Source organism: Ascaphus truei, chromosome 8, assembly GCF_040206685.1.
Source record: "Ascaphus truei isolate aAscTru1 chromosome 8, aAscTru1.hap1, whole genome shotgun sequence".
In the NCBI taxonomy this organism is placed as follows: Eukaryota; Metazoa; Chordata; class Amphibia; order Anura; family Ascaphidae; genus Ascaphus; species Ascaphus truei.
Window position 1 is genome coordinate 84,967,141 of NC_134490.1, and position 19,218 is coordinate 84,986,358.

Here is a 19,218-nt window from a genome sequence, read left to right on the forward strand (position 1 = left end):
CGGGGTTGCAGACCTGCCTAAGACATGCAGATGAGCATACAGCTATATTTGTATATATATATATATATATATATATATATATATATATATATATATATATATATATATATATATATATATATATATATATATATATATATATATATATATATATATATATATGTATATATATTTGTTTTTTTTTTAAGCATCCGTAGTTGGCACTAAATAAATAAAAGTATACATATATACATACTACACACGCCAGGTGTAGGTTAGAAACAGACATTACAAAGAGCCAGTCAAGTTGATGATACCTAAATTACACAAAGTGATCACCAATTAACACTTAACGATATACAGTTTTATATAATACCTAGAATCCTGTTGCAATTGGTAAGTGGTGATCAGAATAATAAAGAAAAAAAAAATAGTAGAATATGACATTCTAAATCCAGTAATTTACATTCACCTGTGATTTCCGGGAGCTTTTCCCAAACGTCCACAAGTCAATTACATTGTCCATGCATTCTATTTCCATTCAGTACACGGTCACAGGCCATAGAATGGGCTCCCTTCCAAGCCATTTAAAAGTAGATCAAGTAACATGAATGCTTGCCAAAATTCCATTTAACCTCATCACTCCACCAACACAACTGAGCTAACAGAGTTCTCCATTAGGTTCCTCCAACTAATTGTTTTGGGCATACAGTACAAGCCTGTAAAACAATACCTTCCACTGTCTATAGAAATGAAAAGCAAGCCACTTTCACTCGGAACGCTATTTTTGGATCGGGGTGTTTTGAAAAGAGGCATCTGAAAATATACTTACAGATTGTAGATCTTGTAATGGTTTTTATGCTTGGAGTCCAAAAACCTTAAGCAAAAAAAGAGAAGAAAGGACAACCATTAGCATAACATACATTCTTCAGTGCCTTGGGACACAAGCTCATTTGTCCTTGTGATTTGACTAAGGACTGCATTATAGAGATAAAAACACTATTAAACATTGCTGGGAATCTGTAGGAAGGGAATACGACTGTTTTAAATAATATTATTAATAATAAAAAAAATAAAAAAATCACAATGATAGAAGAAACGAGTATATGGAAACCAGCAGATATGCCACCTCATCCACTTTCTGATGCAGCAATAATAAAAGACGGTTGTGTCACTCCCATAATTGCTTGAGAAATTGCTCATTAAAACAGAAAAATCGCTCTGGCCTACAATTCCTTTTTAAAAACAGTTTACTGCCCTTGGATGGAAAAGTAGGGCAATACACGGTTTCATACTAACACACAAAACCTTTGCTTAAAAAAACAAAAACAACAAAAAAACACAAAGAAAAAGAATAAAGCTATACAGGCATACCGCGGTTTAAGGACACTCACGAGTAAGGACATATCGCCCAATAGGCAAACAGCAGCTCGCGCATGCGCCTGTCAGCACATCCTGAACAGCAATACCGGCTCCCTACCTGTACCGAAGCTGTGCGCAAGCGGGGAGACTATAGAGCCTGTTACAAATGCGTTATTTACATCAGTTATGCATGTATATGACGATTGCAGTACACTACATGCATCGATAAGTGGGGGAAAAGGTAGTGCTTCACTTTAAGTACATTTTTGCTTTACATACATTGCGTATGTTAATGCGGGGCATGCCTGTACTGTAGACTACTAGATGATATTAAGTGTCAGTAATGCGAGTGATAGAATATTACATATAAAGTAGGTGGCAACTCATTTTCAAAATAAAATGTTATCGTTGAAATAATGTAATACTGCATATAATTATTCCACCTTATTGGTCGGATGCTAAACAGTTGCAAAGTGTTTGTAACTGCCACCTCCTGCCTTGATTTGATCAGGATGTGCAGTGTTTCATTTTGAAAGTTTAGATTTTCTGAATTTGTAAATGCCATTTGCCGACCTGGCACATTTGGCAGCACAAGTGTCAACACCAGCTTCAAAAGACACTTGTGCCATTTTACACAGCAGACATTCTTATTAAAAAGGCTTTTGTACATTTCCCCCCTCAGACCTATTCAACTAGGTGGTGTGTGCGGCTCTACACGTACAATCCACAATTAGAACAGGAAATGCAACGATCGTGCTTAATGTAGGGGTGGGCAACACCAGTCCTCAAGGGCTACAAACAGGTCATGTTCTCAGAACATCCCCGTCATTGACAGCTAACCTGTGCTGAAGCAGGGATATACTGAAAACCTGGCCTGTTGGTGGCTCTTGTGGACTGGAATTGCCCACCCCTGAATTAACGTCATTATGAAGTGTTACTGTACAAAAGCAACAAGATTAAATAGGATGCTATGGGAGAACTAGATTTTGTGGTTAACCACACAGGCAGGGGGGGGGGGGGGTTCTGGATTGTAATATCAATGCATGAAACCAGTGGCATTGGAGAAGCCCCCCCTCTTGCTCCTGTGTCTCAGATAGGTTACATGCTCAGCAGTGGAGGAATTCCACATTATAGTGAACAGCTGCAGCATGGGAACTTTGTATCTCCTAAATCTCATCATCTAAAACTCAAATCTTCCCTTTCCGAACGTGTGCCAATGAGCATTACTCATTCTAATTGATGTAGTTCAAAGTAAAGAGTACCTGTATTATGCCAGGAGAAAGATTTGTAGTAGCTCGAGTTACCTTAAAGGGACCACCATTCTTCATAGATGAAATTATAGTGCATGCACAGAACTATTAAAACCTCAGTTTCCAGTGCTCAAAGAAATCTAAGGTTTTCAAATCTCTGTACTCTCGAATTTGATCTGTGAAGTACTCCTATTCTATGGAGAACATGGACTATGCAATATCAAGAATAGGGTAATGACAAAATGACGGGGCCAAGGTGCTAGCCAAAAAATAACGATCGTGTTCTTGACACTTGTCATTTGGGAAATACCCAACGAGTGTAAATCCAATTAACACAGGGCTTGTAACCAGCTATAAAAATTGGCCTCCATGAGATTAAAATAAAAAAATTCTTTGATTCCCCAGACCAATGCTTCGCTTTCCACTCCTACTCATTCTTTTTTCTTGTCTACGTTTTCAGTCCATCTGTTTTCAACTTCCTGGTTGGCGCCATGACAGCACTGCCTGGAGGGATGTACCATCAGAGCAGGCTTTCCAGGCAGCTCAAACCTCTTATGCAGTACTCCAACCGGAAACAGGCTTAGCTTCAGATACAGCCCCTCTCCGCAGCCCCACTTTAATATACTGTGACGCGGCCTTCCCCTTCGCTATGGAAGATATGTCCCATTCAACTGAAAGCAGTAGAAATCTTCCCACGCAAGTGCAAGGCAGCTTCAGAGTATATTGAACACGGCCCAAGTCTTGCTAATATTGCAGGGTGGTGCAGACAGGGTCCCAGGCATGTAGTACAGCTGTGATACTGGTGGTAGAAGCGAATTTAGAACAAAGTATTAACAGCTGTTTGTGTTCATTCCCTTGAGGTATTGGCTCAGTCAGTTCTGTGGGAAACAGGTTTACAACACATTGCAGTGCATTGGTGGCTCCTCTGGCACCGAAGGTGTTATTTATATCATGCTACGCAACAAAAACAACTAAATACCAGCCCTCCTTTCTTCAGCTACTTGAATGCTCAATTAAGTAAAATCATTGTTGCAAATAACATTTTGTAGTATTTGTTTCACTGTAAATTTTGAACGATTCCATAGAAAGCAGCAATCTCTCCCCCCTACTCTCTCGGGATCCAGGGGGTCTCCAGAGCTGAAAAAGTTCAGCTACAGAGGACCCCAGATTCCCATTCTATAATAAAAGGGGGCTAGTTAAGGGTTTTAAAGTTGTAGACAAGTTTTGCTGCAAGTTTGTCTGAAATAAGCACCTTCAATTTTCTTAAATTAGAAAATGTAATTTAGTATTTTTTTTCTATATGTTATACAGCTCAGAGTGCAGTTTCCACACTTTAATGGCGCTACCTTTGAACACATCTTAACTGTAATATACATATCAAATACATATCCATCACATGATACTTTTGCTGTGGTTGGTATATCTTACCAAGAAAATACAGCTGGTCACCAAGATGTTTCTTTTTTGAATATTTTTTTTTTTTATATATAAATTCCACAAAGACTACCCACAGAAAGCACTTCACATTACCTAGCTACTGGAGAATTTCTCATGGACATTTGTGGAAAAAGGGAAAGCAAAAAAGGTAATCCATTTTTGACCAACTAAGCAGAAACTTTTGTAACTTTTCCAAGAGGATACACAGCTGGCAATAATCACAACTGACGTATTGTACTTTTTTGGGGATGGAGAAAAAATGAAATTTGTTGGCTCAGATTTGAACTTCCTTATACATGCTGTACAACTGCTGCCTGGCGCATACAGTATAATCACTGCATTAGAAGAATTCTTATCTCAGTTATGTATGCGCTCCTTGTGAAACCGGTATGCATGCTATGTTACACCTCTATTTGTCATTGTGCTGACTGGAGAATGGCCAAACCCGGAAACATTGGCAAGTCTGAAATACGAAGCGTGAAAAAGGCACAAAAACGTGTAGGTGAGCGCTTTTGGCGTTGCTCAAGAGGTTTTAAAAGCAAACCCCCTTAACCTACCCGAGAAGCCTGTGTGTTTAAATCCTAGATGAAGTCGTATCTTTTACCTACTCTTTTTGTCCATGTTTTTCTAGTTAAAAAATAAATAAAAAAAGCAAACAAAACCTCTTGCTTTTAAGGTTACCATGGGCTCTGGGGAAAGCTCAATTTTAATATCCCCAAACTTAATATTTTTAGCACCTTTATCTCCTGCATAAAGCATCAGATTTGAAAATAAAAACAGCTCTGAAAGGGCAAGAGGAGATCTTACAGTAAAAGAAAACCGCAAATACAAAAAATAAAAATAATTACATTTTGTATGATCAGAGTGGCCTGCTGCTCTACAGGCCGCCCGAGACAGTCAAGTACAAATTCTGTTGCAACATATATGGTCACAGTTAAGTCTTGTTGCCAGACGAGCCAGAAACACATTGCTTTGTAGTTAAGTGTTCAGTTACAGGAAATAAAGGCTGCCTTTGTGACGTACTCTGTACGTCACCAGGTCCGGGACGCCATGGGCTCTAACGGAGTCCAGCATACATCATGCTATTTCTTCTGTTTCTGGGGGGGATCCCATTTGGAACAGTAGTGGAGCTCCTGCTACTTCTGATCATTAAGGGCCTTAGTGCAACCCCATTATCACTTCCCCAAGCGATCACATGGTTGCCATCAAGGAAGACCAGTGGCACTTGGGTGATGGGTGTTCTAGCGGCAGCAACAGGGTTAGTATCCAATAGTTTGTTTTGGTAGATGGTCTAAATATGTCTAGTATACATGTGAATTTGCCAACAACTGCTTTACAATTCTCCCCTGATTACTGCAATGTTGGAATCACTGCATTCCTTCATCTGTTCGGACATGAGCCACTAATGAAACCAGCCTGTATTGCAAAATGCTTTGTGTGTTCTGTTTGCAAAACAAAGCAAGGAACTTCAGCAATAGTTGTGCTCCTTTATAATGCATTCTCAATTGGAAGAAAAGCCATGAGCAATGTACAGCTCTTTGGCAGCAAAAGGGTTAACAGAACAAGGCCTTTGCTTCCTCCCCTGCCAGACATGCTCCATGTCACTGCTACATACAGTACATTGAAACACTCCCCCCTCCCCCTTCAGCCTGTCTAGACATTTTCTGGCCCACCACCTCCACAGTTTTAGCTCTGTCTTATCACCTCAAAGACTTCACTCCTAATAGAAAGCTAAAACCACTCCCATACCAAATCCTGCCCTTTGATTAGGGTACAAAGGAGATAAATATCAAGCCAAGAAGTAGGCGTGTACGTGGGTTTGTGAGTATATAGGTTTGTGTACATATTTTCTGAAGGGGGTCACTTTAAAAAACAAAAACATAGAAACAGGTTTTAAGGCTGTGATTATACAGAAAAACGCGTGTGGCGCCGCGCAAAAACAAATACTACGCATCCCCTCAAAACGCTTATACCAGCTGCGACTGTCGCGCCGCTTGCTACTGCAATGCGAGCGTCAGTTGAAGCGTTTTCCAAATTTGTGACGCGGCCATCCAATCAAAAAAACAGATTTCAGCCTGCAGCCGCGTGCACAGAAGAATGTGCTTGCGCACATCGCTCTACGAAGTCACAGATGCGCGCGCCCTGCAGTTCGGCTGTGTAATCGCAGCCTACAGGTTAAATATTGCTCCTTCATTTTTCTTAAAGGACAACCACACGAGGGGTAAAAAAAAAAAAAAATAGTGACAAAAACCCTCCACCATACAGCAAATGAAAATACCACTTGTGAGCACATTCACGTCTCAGGCAAGTCTGCAACCCTGCCTTTCATTATCTCTAAGGCTGCGCTTATAGTGCCGTGCGAGGGCGACGCAACGTCGCTCCAAATCAAATATATTTACTCCGTAGCAAGCGCTTATAGTAAGCGTGACGGCAACAGAGCGGCAAAAAAAATTTGGTGGGGGGGGAAGAGAGGGGGGGGGGGGGAAGAGAGGTGGGGGGTCATGGACAGGATTGGGGGGGTCATGGACAGGATTGGGGGGGTCATGGACAGGATTGGGGGGGTCATGGACAGGATTGGGGGGGGGGGTCATGGACAGGATTGGGGGGGGGGGGTCATGGACAGGATTGGGGGGGGGTCATGGACAGGATTGGGGGGGGTCATGGACAGGATTGGGGGGGTCATGGACAGGATTGGGGGGGGGGGTCATGGACAGGATTGGGGGGGGGGGGTCATGGACAGGATTGGGGGGGGGTCATGGACAGGATTGGGGGGGGTCATGGACAGGATTGGGGGGGGGTCATGGACAGGATTGGGGGGGGGTCATGGACAGGATTGGGGGGGGGTCATGGACAGGATTGGGGGGGGGGTCATGGACAGGATTGGGGGGGGGGTCATGGACAGGATTGGGGGGGGGGGGTCATGGACAGGATTGGGGGGGGGGGGGTCATGGACAGGATTGGGGGGGGGGGGTCATGGACAGGATTGAGGGGGGGTCGTGGACAGGATTGGGGGGGGGGTCGTGGACAGGATTGGGGGGGGGGTCGTGGACAGGATTGGGGGGGGGTCGTGGACAGGATTGGGGGGGGGTCGTGGACAGGATTGGGGGGGGGGTCGTGGACAGGATTGGGGAGGGTCATGGACAGGATTGGGGGGGGTCATGGACAGGATTGGGGGGGGTCATGGACAGGATTGGGGGGGGGTCATGGACAGGATTGGGGGGGGGGTCATGGACAGGATTGGGGGGGGGGTCATGGACAGGATTGGGGGGGGGGTCATGGACAGGATTGGGGGGGGGGTCATGGACAGGATTGGGGGGCGGTCATGGACAGGATTGGGGGGGGTCATGGACAGGATTGGGGGGGGTCATGGACAGGATTGGGGGGGGTCATGGACAGGATTGGGGGGGGTCATGGACAGGATTGGGGGGGGTCATGGACAGGATTGGGGGGGGTCATGGACAGGATTGGGGGGGGTCATGGACAGGATTGGGGGGGGTCATGGACAGGATTGGGGGGGTCATGGACAGGATTGGGGGGGGTCATGGACAGGATTGGGGGGGGTCATGGACAGGATTGGGGGGGTCATGGACAGGATTGGGGGGGGTCATGGACAGGATTGGGGGGGGTCATGGACAGGATTGGGGGGGGTCATGGACAGGATTGGGGGGGGTCATGGACAGGATTGGGGGGGGTCATGGACAGGATTGGGGGGGGTCATGGACAGGATTGGGGGGGGTCATGGACAGGATTGGGGGGGTCATGGACAGGATTGGGGGGGGTCATGGACAGGATTGGGGGGGGTCATGGACAGGATTGGGGGGGGTCATGGACAGGATTGGGGGGGGTCATGGACAGGATTGGGGGGGGTCATGGACAGGATTGGGGGGGGTCATGGACAGGATTGGGGGGGGTCATGGACAGGATTGGGGGGGGTCATGGACAGGATTGGGGGGGGTCATGGACAGGATTGGGGGGGTCATGGACAGGATTGGGGGGGTCATGGACAGGATTGGGGGGGGTCATGGACAGGATTGGGGGGGGGGTCATGGACAGGATTGGGGGGGGGGTCATGGACAGGATTGGGGGGGGTCATGGACAGGATTGGGGGGGGGTCATGGACAGGATTGGGGGGGGGTCATGGACAGGATTGGGGGGGGGTCATGGACAGGATTGGGGGGGGGTCATGGACAGGATTGGGGGGGGGTCATGGACAGGATTGGGGGGGGTCATGGACAGGATTGGGGGGGGGTCATGGACAGGATTGGGGGGGGGTCATGGACAGGATTGGGGGGGGGTCATGGACAGGATTGGGGGGGGGTCATGGACAGGATTGGGGGGGGGTCATGGACAGGATTGGGGGGGTCATGGACAGGATTGGGGGGGTCATGGACAGGATTGGGGGGGTCATGGACAGGATTGGGGGGGTCATGGACAGGATTGGGGGGGTCATGGACAGGATTGGGGGGGTCATGGACAGGATTGGGGGGGTCATGGACAGGATTGGGGGGGTCATGGACAGGATTGGGGGGGTCATGGACAGGATTGGGGGGGTCATGGACAGGATTGGGGGGGTCATGGACAGGATTGGGGGGGTCATGGACAGGATTGGGGGGGTCATGGACAGGATTGGGGGGGTCATGGACAGGATTGGGGGGGGTCATGGACAGGATTGGGGGGGTCATGGACAGGATTGGGGGGGTCATGGACAGGATTGGGGGGGTCATGGACAGGATTGGGGGGGTCATGGACAGGATTGGGGGGGTCATGGACAGGATTGGGGGGGTCATGGACAGGATTGGGGGGGTCATGGACAGGATTGGGCTGTGCCCGCGCGAGTACGCCTGCCCGCCTGCCCGCGCGAGTACGCTTGCACGCCTGCCCGCGCGAGTACGCTTGCCCGCCTGCCCGCGCGAGTACGCTTGCCCGCCTGCCCGCGCGAGTACGCTTGCCCGCCTGCCCGCGCGAGTACGCCTGCCCGCCAGCCTGCGCGAGTACGCCTGCATGCGTGTGTACGCCTGCGTGCGTGTGTACGCCTGCGTGTGTGTGTGTACGCCTGTGTGTGTGTACGCCTGCGTGTGTGTGTGCCTGTCTGCGTACGCCTGCCTGTGTGTGTACACCTGCCTTCGTGTGTGTGTGTGTGTACACCTGCCTGCCTGTGTGTGTGTACCCTTGCGTGTGTGTGTGTGTGTGTGTGTGTGTGTGTACGCCTGCCTGCCTGTGTGTGTGTACGCCTGCGTGTGTGTGTGTGTGTACCCCTGCCGGTGTGTGTACGCCTGCCTGTGTGTGTACGCCTGCCTGTGTACGCCTGCCTGTGTGTGTGTGTACCCCTGCCTGCGTGTGTGTGTGTACGCCTGCCTGCGTGTGTGTGTGTGTGTACGCCTGCGTGTGTGCGTGTGTGTGTGTACGCCTGCCTGTGTGTGTGTGTGTACGCCTGCCTGTGTGTGTGTGTACGCCTGCATGTGTGTGTGTGTACGCCTGCCTGTGTGTGTGTGTGTGTGTGTGTGTGTGTACGCCTGCGTGTGTGTGTGTGTGTGTGTGTGTGTGTACGCCTGCCTGCGTGTGTGTGTGTGTGTACCCCTGCCTGTGTGTGTACGCCTGCCTGTGTGTGTGTGTGTGTACGCGTGTGTGTGTGTGTACGCCTGTCTGCGTGCATGCGTGTACGCCTGCCCGCCCGTGTGTGTATGTGTGTGTGTACGCCTGCCTGCCTGCGTGTGTGTGTACGACTGCCTGCGTGTGTGTGTACGCCTGCCTGCGTGTGTGTGTGTGTACGCCTGCCTGCGTGTGTGTGTGTGTGTGTGTGTGTGTGTACGCCTGCCTGCGTGTGTGTGTGTGTGTGTTTGTGTACGCCTGCCTGCGTGTGTGTGTACGCCTGCCTGCGTGTGTGTGTACGCCTGCCTGCGTGTGTGTGTGTACGCCTGCCTGTGTGTGTGTACACCTGCCTGCGTGTGTGTGTGTGTGTGTGCGCGTGCACACGCCTGCCTGTGTGTGTGTACGCCTGCCTGTGTGTGTGTGTGTGTGTACACGCCTGCCTGTGTGTGTACGCCTGCCTGTGTCTGCGTACACGCCTGCCTGTGTCTGCGTACACGCCTGCCTGTGTGTGCGTACACGCCTGCCTGTGTGTGCGTACACGCCTGCCTGTGTGTGCGTACACGCCTGCCTGTGTGTCCGTACACGCCTGCCTGTGTGTCCGTACACGCCTGCCTGCTTGTGTGTACGCCTGTGCGCCTCCTGTGTACTGACTGGTACTGACTGGTGCTGATTGGTCGCTGAAGGGTCCTGTGAACCTTCAGCGCGCTTGAAAATCAATTTGCTCTGTCTCCCCAAGCGCCTAGCTTGGGAGAGCGTACATTAACAGTCACGAGCGCCCCGCATGAGCGTGGCCGTACAGAATGATTTTAACTGAAGCGCGCCAAGCGGCAGCGTGGATGCTTCCACTGCAGCAAAGGATTCTGGGAAATGACATGCATGTAATTCGGCAGGCATGTGCTTATCATCCATGCTAAAATAAACATGAAGCGAAAGGTGATTGTGCTCTTTAAGACAGGGGTTCTCAACTCCAGTCCTCAAGCCCCCCCTCAGTTTGACAGCCTCTGCTTGAGTCACCTGTGCTAAGCTGCGATATCCTGAAAACCTGAACGGTTGGGGCAGGGGGGCCTTGAGGACTGGAGTCCAGCCTCCCTGCTTTAGGACAAAGAAAAACGAAACATTTTAGAATACCTTTTTAAAGTGAAGTGTGTACATATGGTAACCTGCTCCCTTTTGTGTAAAGTCACTGCTTTGAGCAGAACCTTGCCAAGGCAGCGTGCCCACTCTCCCGCCTCCTCCTTAAGGTCCTTTGACAGGAATAAGGTGTGGTCTTTGGATACAGGAAATACTTGATTGACATGCAATCCTCATTCAGGAAGATAAAAAGAAACCTCTCAATTTGCAAAGAAACCACAGCAGCCAAATGTTTGCTTAAAAAGGTTACTACATTTGCTTAGGGAAGCCAATTATATTGTTAAGTTGTTTCCAAAATGCTTTTTTGCAAGCCGAGAGACTGTCCATTTAGAAGGTGCAGTGCAACAGTTCGCCCAATTTCTTAATTCTGCAAATTTTGCTTTGACACGCTAATTGGGGTTTTCACTGCAAGATACTTGAACACAGCCCAGCTGTGTGATGCCTTAAAAACAGCTTTATGCTACAACTTCAGGATGGTTTCCGCACCCTTGCCTCAAGTTACAGATGAGCCTCTAACAAGCCTGTGTGCATTGCACATCCCACATTGCATGCCAGGGTTCCTAAAGCTATTAAAACAGATCTTAAATTACAGGGTCCTAACTGTACATTTCAAAGTATCCAGCTACACCTAAGGCCGCGTCCATAAAGGATCCGACGGCCAATACAAACAACTGGACGCCAATGCGCATGTCCATAGATTACGCGTGTACCGAGGCGGCCAATGCATAGCGAGACAGACTTGTTTGAATTTGCCGCACGAAGGCTGGGTCACGTGCACGGTTCAGCCAATGAGGGTGAACCACTCACATGATGTCACAGGCACGAGATTGCACAACCCTGCAGGCCACGGATCTCTTCCAATACAGGGCTGCGTGATGTCACACGCTTGTTCGCCAGCGCACACCTACTATGGACGCTGCCTAAGACAGCCAGAGGAGTCTCCACTGTAAAGGAGCAATTTCAGATACACAGGCTAAAAAATTACTGAAACTTAAGGGAAAAAAAGGGTTCCGCATTTAGAATGAATTATCACTTTATTCGACATGTGTTGGTTAACTTTAAAGGAATTATATTATAAATTAATAAATCGATATTTTCTGAAACTTTGAATAGCTTCACTCAGACACAAGACATGCATCTTCCATTAAAAAAAAAAATACATAAGAAAATACATGTATTCAACGAGAGACATGGTCAGCACATGAAAATAAAGCTCACCTCTTTAAAAGTGCTCTTGCTAAATTCCATAGAGTTAACATGTGAGGGTTGGATGTTTTTATTTTATGGATTCTATTGAGAATAGGGAATTAAATTATGAAAAAGAACATCAATTTGTTCAGGTGTTCCATAAAACATTGTTTGTAAAGGCTATTAAACAGATGAGGAATATTGAGGGATAATCACATTGGTTGCATATTCGTAGTAGATCATGCTGAACAACCTCACAAAAATCTTTAAGCAACCTCAAATTTTACACAAGGGAAAAAATACAACTTACAAAACAAATGCTTTACACAGCTTGTTTTTAGACAGGTGAGCTGCAGTGGTGTCAACCATCACTGCTTAATTGACAGGTTAATAGGCTTTTTCAGGGTGTGGAAGGGGGGAGGTGACAAATTAGACTTGTGTGTTTAAAAGACTCAACAATGGAACATCTTTGAATATTAACAGTTGTTAAACAGTGTAGGTTTAAACATTTTGAAAGCTCAGACCCAAAAGTCCAAAAAAACATAAGATTACTGTATATATTTATTACATGCTGATTTTCTTAGTGACTCATTCAATGTAGCAAGAAGACATTGCAAAGTTGCAGTGAACAGGACTTCATTGTAATGGCAATTTAGTTAATCACACCGGCTGTCATTAAAAGTCCATGCAAAAAAAAAAAAAATGTAAAGGTTTTCCATACCTATAGAATGGACAATGCAAGGAAATGTAAGACTAACAAATATTTGTTTGGATTGTTTACTGGCTTGGTGGAACAGACCTTTGAAGGCCACTATTTAATTACAAAAGCATAATCTACCAAAAGGAGATTTTTTTAAATTTGATCACATTTCTAGATCTGAACATCCTTCGCTCATACACCCACACACTTGCTTTTCACTCCGAGAACAAACAAAATAAAACAAAACAATAAAACTAACCAGTCTCCGTCTTGCTGGGGAACCCTGCACTAAAACAGACTACAAATCTTTTGCATAGCCTTTCTGCTTTATATCCTCCCATTGTGTTCTCATAGTATTTTTTTTATACAGCGCTGCAATGTACTCAGCACTGTACATAGAATGTTGCAGACACAAGCGACTCACCTGTACAGTTTACATTCTAATTCTAGGTGCCTGAAGCACAGGGAAATACAGTGACTTGCTCAGGAGCAGAAGGGGTGGACAATGGGATTCGAACCAGGGTCACGCACTTCAAAGGCAGCGACATTGTTACTGAGCTACTCTTCCTGTAAAGTAGATTGTTGTAGTATATAGGCCAATAGTAATTCATCACCAGTGGTTTTTATGAAGGTGCTGTAATGTACAGTGACTGCCGTGGGCAAACTAAATGTGTATTTTTCATCCAATTTCCCTGTTGAGGGAAGTGGGTTATAGTCTATTCCATACATTGCAATATTTCATCTTTTTAATGGAGGTATTTAGGAGTGCACGTGCACGCACATGTGCATATGGGCGCACGCATTCATATGCGTGTGTGCATGCGCGCGCGTTTAAAAAGAAAGCAACTTTAGGTAAAGTTTTGGAAAGAAAATGTTTAATGATTAAAAATGTATGTATTACATAGTAGATTACATGTACAGTATGTAGTTTCTAAAGTCAAAACAGTAATCAATACAATAAAGACAATGCAAAAAAATAATAATGTAAAATACATTAGTACTGCCTTTTCCATCTTTAATACATGCTCTTTTTTTGTTACATTGTTTAGAGTAGTTTGGGATTCTGCAATGGATGTGTGGAAGGCGGTACCTAGCCCATAAACAGCAACACATTGTATGGACAAAGTATAGACAGAACACATAAATGTGTAATAGGTGCAATGTGGAACAAGGGGGACCCCAATTCCTCCTAAGCAAAATACTAAAATAATAATAAATGTTCCCAGCACACAAAAGAAGGAAAATGGGGGAATGGTGAACCAAAAAGTTTAATGAGCAAAACACAAAGTGAGTGAAAAAACTACAATACAAAAAGGGGGAGGGAGGGAAGGGGTGGGATGAACAAACGTAAAAGTATAGGGGAAAAGGGGGCGGCAATGTTTCGGGGTATGAACCCCTTCTTCAGGCCCGTTCCCAAAAGTCACAGGGTATTTCATGGTACTTCCCTAGTCCCTATACACCTCTCCCAAAGAAAGCACCAAAAACAAATGGGCAATGAGACATGGATGTATCCTAGTAGGGAATAATGTAACCAGGTAGTATCCTAACAAGGGTTAATAAGGCATGAATCCAAATAGGGGTTAATGGGACATGAAAGCCTCCAAGCAGGGGTTAACAAAAATAAACCACATTCATCTAGGTAATGTCCAAAGTGCTCAAGCACACACAGTCCAGCAAGATACACTTAGGAAAAAATGCTATAGTTGTATGGCTGTACAGACCAACATAGAGACCCTGACCACAGTCCAGCAAAGTCTACAAGGTGCACCTTGGGAACAGGAGGAAGTGATTTCCATATGATCTCTCTAGCATACATGCGCTATGCACGTTTGGTCTGTATAGCCACAATACTCTAAGCATATCATTTTGTCTTTTGTAGACTTTGCTGGACTGTGTGTGGTCAGGTTCTCTATGTTGGTCTGTACAGCCAAACAACTACTGTATAGCATTTTTTCCTAAGTGTATCTTGCTGGACTGTGTGTGCTTGAGCACTTTGGACATTAATCTAGGTAATGTGGTTTATTTTTGTTAACCCCTGCTTGGAGGCTTTCATGACCCATTAACCCCTATTTGGATTAATTCATGCCTTATTAACCCTTGTTAGGATACTACCTGGTTACATTATTCCCTACTAGGATACATCCATGTCTCATTGCCCATTTGTTTTTGGTTCTCTCTTTGGGAGACGTGTATAGGGACTAGGGAAGTACCATTAAATACCCTGTGTCTTTTGGGAACGGCCTGAAGGGGTTCATACCCCCAAAACGTTGCCGCCCCCTTTTCCCCTATACTTTTACGTTTGTTTATCCCACCCCTCCCCCCCCCTTTTGGTATTGTAGTTTTTTCACTCACTGTGTTTTGCTCATTAAACATTTTGGTTCACCATTCCCCCATTTTCCTTCTTTTGTGTGCTGGGAACATTTATTATTATTTTTAGCAACACATTGTATATTCCATGCTTTTCACAGGTAAGCAAAGCCATTACAAGTCCTGACTTATGATATGTGTTCATTAAAACAGCAGTCCACATTGATTTTTTCCATTACTTTAAAAGGATCTCTTCATGCCCTTTCCAACTCGTTTTTTAGTTTTAAAAAATTCTTCATACCGGACATAAGCATTTGACAGATTAGGTGTCCACGAGGTTAAAATGAACGTTTCCCCAGGTTAGCATAGCAATAACAGAAGCTATAGATTAAGATAACCATTTATTTTTTTTACACTAGGAAAACATTAATGAAACTGCTCTTTCAAAAGTGATCTCAAGTCTGCATTAGTAACTAGACCAGTGGGTGCTCAAACTCAGTCCACAAGGGATACCAACAGGCCAGGTTTGAAGAATATCCCTGCTTCAGCACAGGTGGATGTAGTTTTGATTGAGCCATCAGTGCTAAAGCATATATCCTTAAAACCTGGCCTGTTGGTGGCCCGGCAGGACCGAATTAGAGCACCACTGAGCTAGACCAACACTGCTACCTACTTTATTATACAAAGAACAAAGCCTGCAGGAACCACCAGCCTTGTGACGCTGTTCAACATGGATGGCATTTTGGTGCCTTTGTGCTGTTACACTTCCTGTTTGAATATGAAGGAAGTTGTTTAGACAATGCAATCTGGGTCACATCTAGTTCATTTACAGACCTTTAGCTATACTTATATGTAAAAAAAAAACCAGCAAGTATACAAGTAAATGTATGCCAAGAGTACACTGAAGAACCAGTGGTATTGGTGCAGTGTTTAATTTAGTGGGATTAACAGGCTTTTCTTTCTAGATAAGGGTTCACAACTATCAAGGAGCCACAGTAAGATTATGCTTTGGGATTTCCATATTTTCCCACTCATTTATAAAACAGGTGTATTAACTTGTTTCTTAACTGTGGTTTGGAGTTCCCACAGGCTATTGTTAAGAGGCACTGCTGCAGCCATTGAACAGCCAAGCTAAATGTGAATGAGCACAGGATCTCAAGGAGAAACTTTTCAAGAAACAAGATATTTAGTGCTCCGATATCTGTAGCTGAACAAGCATTACAATCCTACGTAATCATACTTTAAAGACTGCACAGTTGCTTTTTTTATTCAAACTCCAGGAAATGAATTCGATGCAATAAACCAGGCACCAAGAACGGGAACTATAGCTTACCAAAAGAAGAAATGCAAGTCTTGAGAGTGTATGAAGAAATGCCACTATACCCACAGCATTTACACCTCCAGAAGTGCAACAATCGTCAACATTCAATCCAGCAACTGTTACCCCTCATTTGGTGTGAGAAATGTCCACAGCACAGGAGCCCAAAACAAGCCCTTCAAACCAAGATGGACAGTCACAGATGCGATCTATCCGACCCATTACTGGCAACCTGTGGACAGTCCTTTTATATGGGAAAACCATGATGACTGCCCTGAATGCATCCTCAAAAGCAGCTTTGAAAACATGCAAAGGGGTTAACGAGAATTTAGCTGGGCTCTACAGAGAATCAGTTTATGCACAATGCACAAGAGACATTTATTCAGTCTGTTTAAAAATAAATAATACATTTTAACAAATGTTCCAACCTCACCATAGCATTAACTACATTGAATGTTTAGGAATACTGAACGTTTTCATATCCCCTCATACAAGTCCCCTACAGCATTTGTGTTTCCCTTAGACTGAATACATAATACTTGCCATTAAGGAGGAAGCTTATACACAACACTATCAGTAAGTCTTCTGCAATAAAAGATATCACAGCAATAAGTTATTATACTTGTTAAGGTGCTGGACTTCCTGTCCCAATAACCCATTTTATCTTGGGCAAATACCAAGTTGATTTATCCAACTACAACTGGGTGATCATTTTCATTCTCTCCTGCGTGCACTGCCTGCCACAACACTAGAAATGAGCAGCAGGGATTCTACCATAGAGCTCATTCCAAGAGAAACAGAGCAATACAGTGCTTTATATAAAAGACACTATCTAATCAGAATCAGTCATTAATTCTCCACCAAGTGCTCCAGTTCTGCTTGTGACACTGATACCAGTGCATGTTGTATCTAATCAGCCAGTACCAATTTAAGCATTATGGACCCTAGTGACGATGCAGATGTTGGCAAATCCCCACTGAGGAAATCGCAAACCCCTGTGGGACCCCAGCTATTTTACTGGGCAGATAATCCTTTCAGTTGGGATTGTACATTAACAGGACGAAAAGGACTATGAAATAGACCGTTCAAGACTGCACAAGAATTGAACTTGTGAGCAAACCAACAATTTGTAGACTAGGAAAAAAAATAGCAAAATAGTCAATATCAATATTTTTTTCAGGTACACCATGTTCTAATCTAAAATTAAACTTGACAAATTAATTTTTTTAATTTTTTTTTTTGCAAATTGAAACAAACCATACAAGAGGATGCAAAAGTAACCCAGCAGATAAATAAATATACATGCTCCCCAAATAATAGCCAATGTATGGCAAAGGCATTGAATAAAACATATTAGGTCTTTAAAAAAAAGGTGCACTCAGCTACTTCTATGGGAGTTACAATAAGGTGTCTACATGTAACGAAACGCCTGGTCCAAGCAAGGCGTCACAATGCAACGCGTTTAATGGTTTGGCAAATTAAGGCGATGAAAGAGAAGATCCTGGCACTCGGGCTTTGCAAAAAGGAGATTTTTTCACAGCCAAAAATCCAACGTTTGCTCTCACCTTGAAAAAGACTGCATGTGCAGTTGAAATGTTGGATTTTTGGCTGTGAATAAATCTCCTTTTTGCAAAGCCCGAGTGCCAGGATCTTCTTCTTCATCGTATTATTACATGGGACCTGCAGGACATTCCCTGATCTAGTGAGCACCGGCAATTGACTTTGTTTGTACAAGTAGGATGTGTGCCAGATCTCTCCAGTGATTTGCAAATAAAGGCGCAATAGCACAACAAAAACAGTATATACTACTTGTGTTTGACTCTAGGTAGTTGATAGGAGACACAATTGTGACGAAAGAATGTTACAGCAACTCCAGCATTTTATTGATGAAAGTTGTCGGAATTGTAAAGCAGCTGTTAGAAAATTACTGTGGTGCCCATCATCAACACATCCTGCCAAAAAGGTTTTCCATCAGTTGTCAAAATAGACCACCACCAGATTTTCACGTGTATATTATTTGACAAACATTGCTTGTACCTGATAAGTGGAACTGCATTCAAGAAACTTTTTAGCTCTTCTACCTTTGCACAATTCCTTATCCCTCTCACGCGTGAATTATTACATTAAAATAAGTGTGAGCATGACCATGTGCATCATACTTTTGTGGCTTTGTCTATTTCCACATTTTTATTACTATTGTTAACTAAGGCAAGTCTCCCTAATTGTTGTGCTTTGCTTTACATTACTCTGCAATAAAATCACTTATTGTCCTTTTGACTTCACTCTAGTCCCTCCGAGTCTGGCAGCTTCTGCACAAATACGGCGACTACTTGGGGGTCAGTCTGGATTTTGCCTACCCTGTGGCAGCACCTGATTTACAACATTCATTATTTTAAAGACGTGCCAACCACCGCCATTTTCGTCTGCAATTCTACCAATTAGATCAGGGGTGTGAGGGGGAATGTACAGAGAAAGGAGGTACGGGTATGAATACTGACCACACCAGTCATTTTAGACACTGCAAAATTGCACATGAAGACTATGTTAACGATGGAGTATAATTGATGGGCGTGTTTCATCGCAAATATAGCAGAAGACCAAAAGGAAGAAAGGAAGGACACTTACCTTACTACATCATCAATATTGTTTCTGTATACACCTTCAAGCCTTTCTGCAGGAAAGCCCATGGCAATAATGTTTGGATAAATATCTGAGACGTTAAGTCAGGGAAAAAAGTATTCGACATTTGTGGAAGTGAAATGATTTGCATACCAAAAAGGTCACAATTTAAGAAGTTGTATTAAACACTTACAAATCAGGCATAAGAAATAAATAATCTAAAACCTTATAACAAATACTCACTTACGAGGTGCTGGAGAGAGCAACAATACATTGTACGCTCTTTGGCACCAGAAGAGTTAAAACCAAATCATGCACTGCTTAATTCCACATCTACA

General features: G+C 44.7%; 1 protein-coding gene across 1 annotated transcript in view; it reads right to left on the minus strand.

Moving 5' to 3' along the window:
- Positions 1-19,218, minus strand: part of PTEN (phosphatase and tensin homolog) — a 69,426-nt gene that overhangs the window by 36,047 nt on the left and 14,161 nt on the right. Inside the window, exons 2-3 of the mRNA XM_075612900.1 lie at positions 18,887-18,971; positions 812-856 (exon numbers count right to left, since the gene is read on the minus strand). Coding sequence (XP_075469015.1) covers positions 812-856; positions 18,887-18,971 — 130 coding nt within the window. The remainder of the gene's footprint in view (positions 1-811; positions 857-18,886; positions 18,972-19,218) is intronic.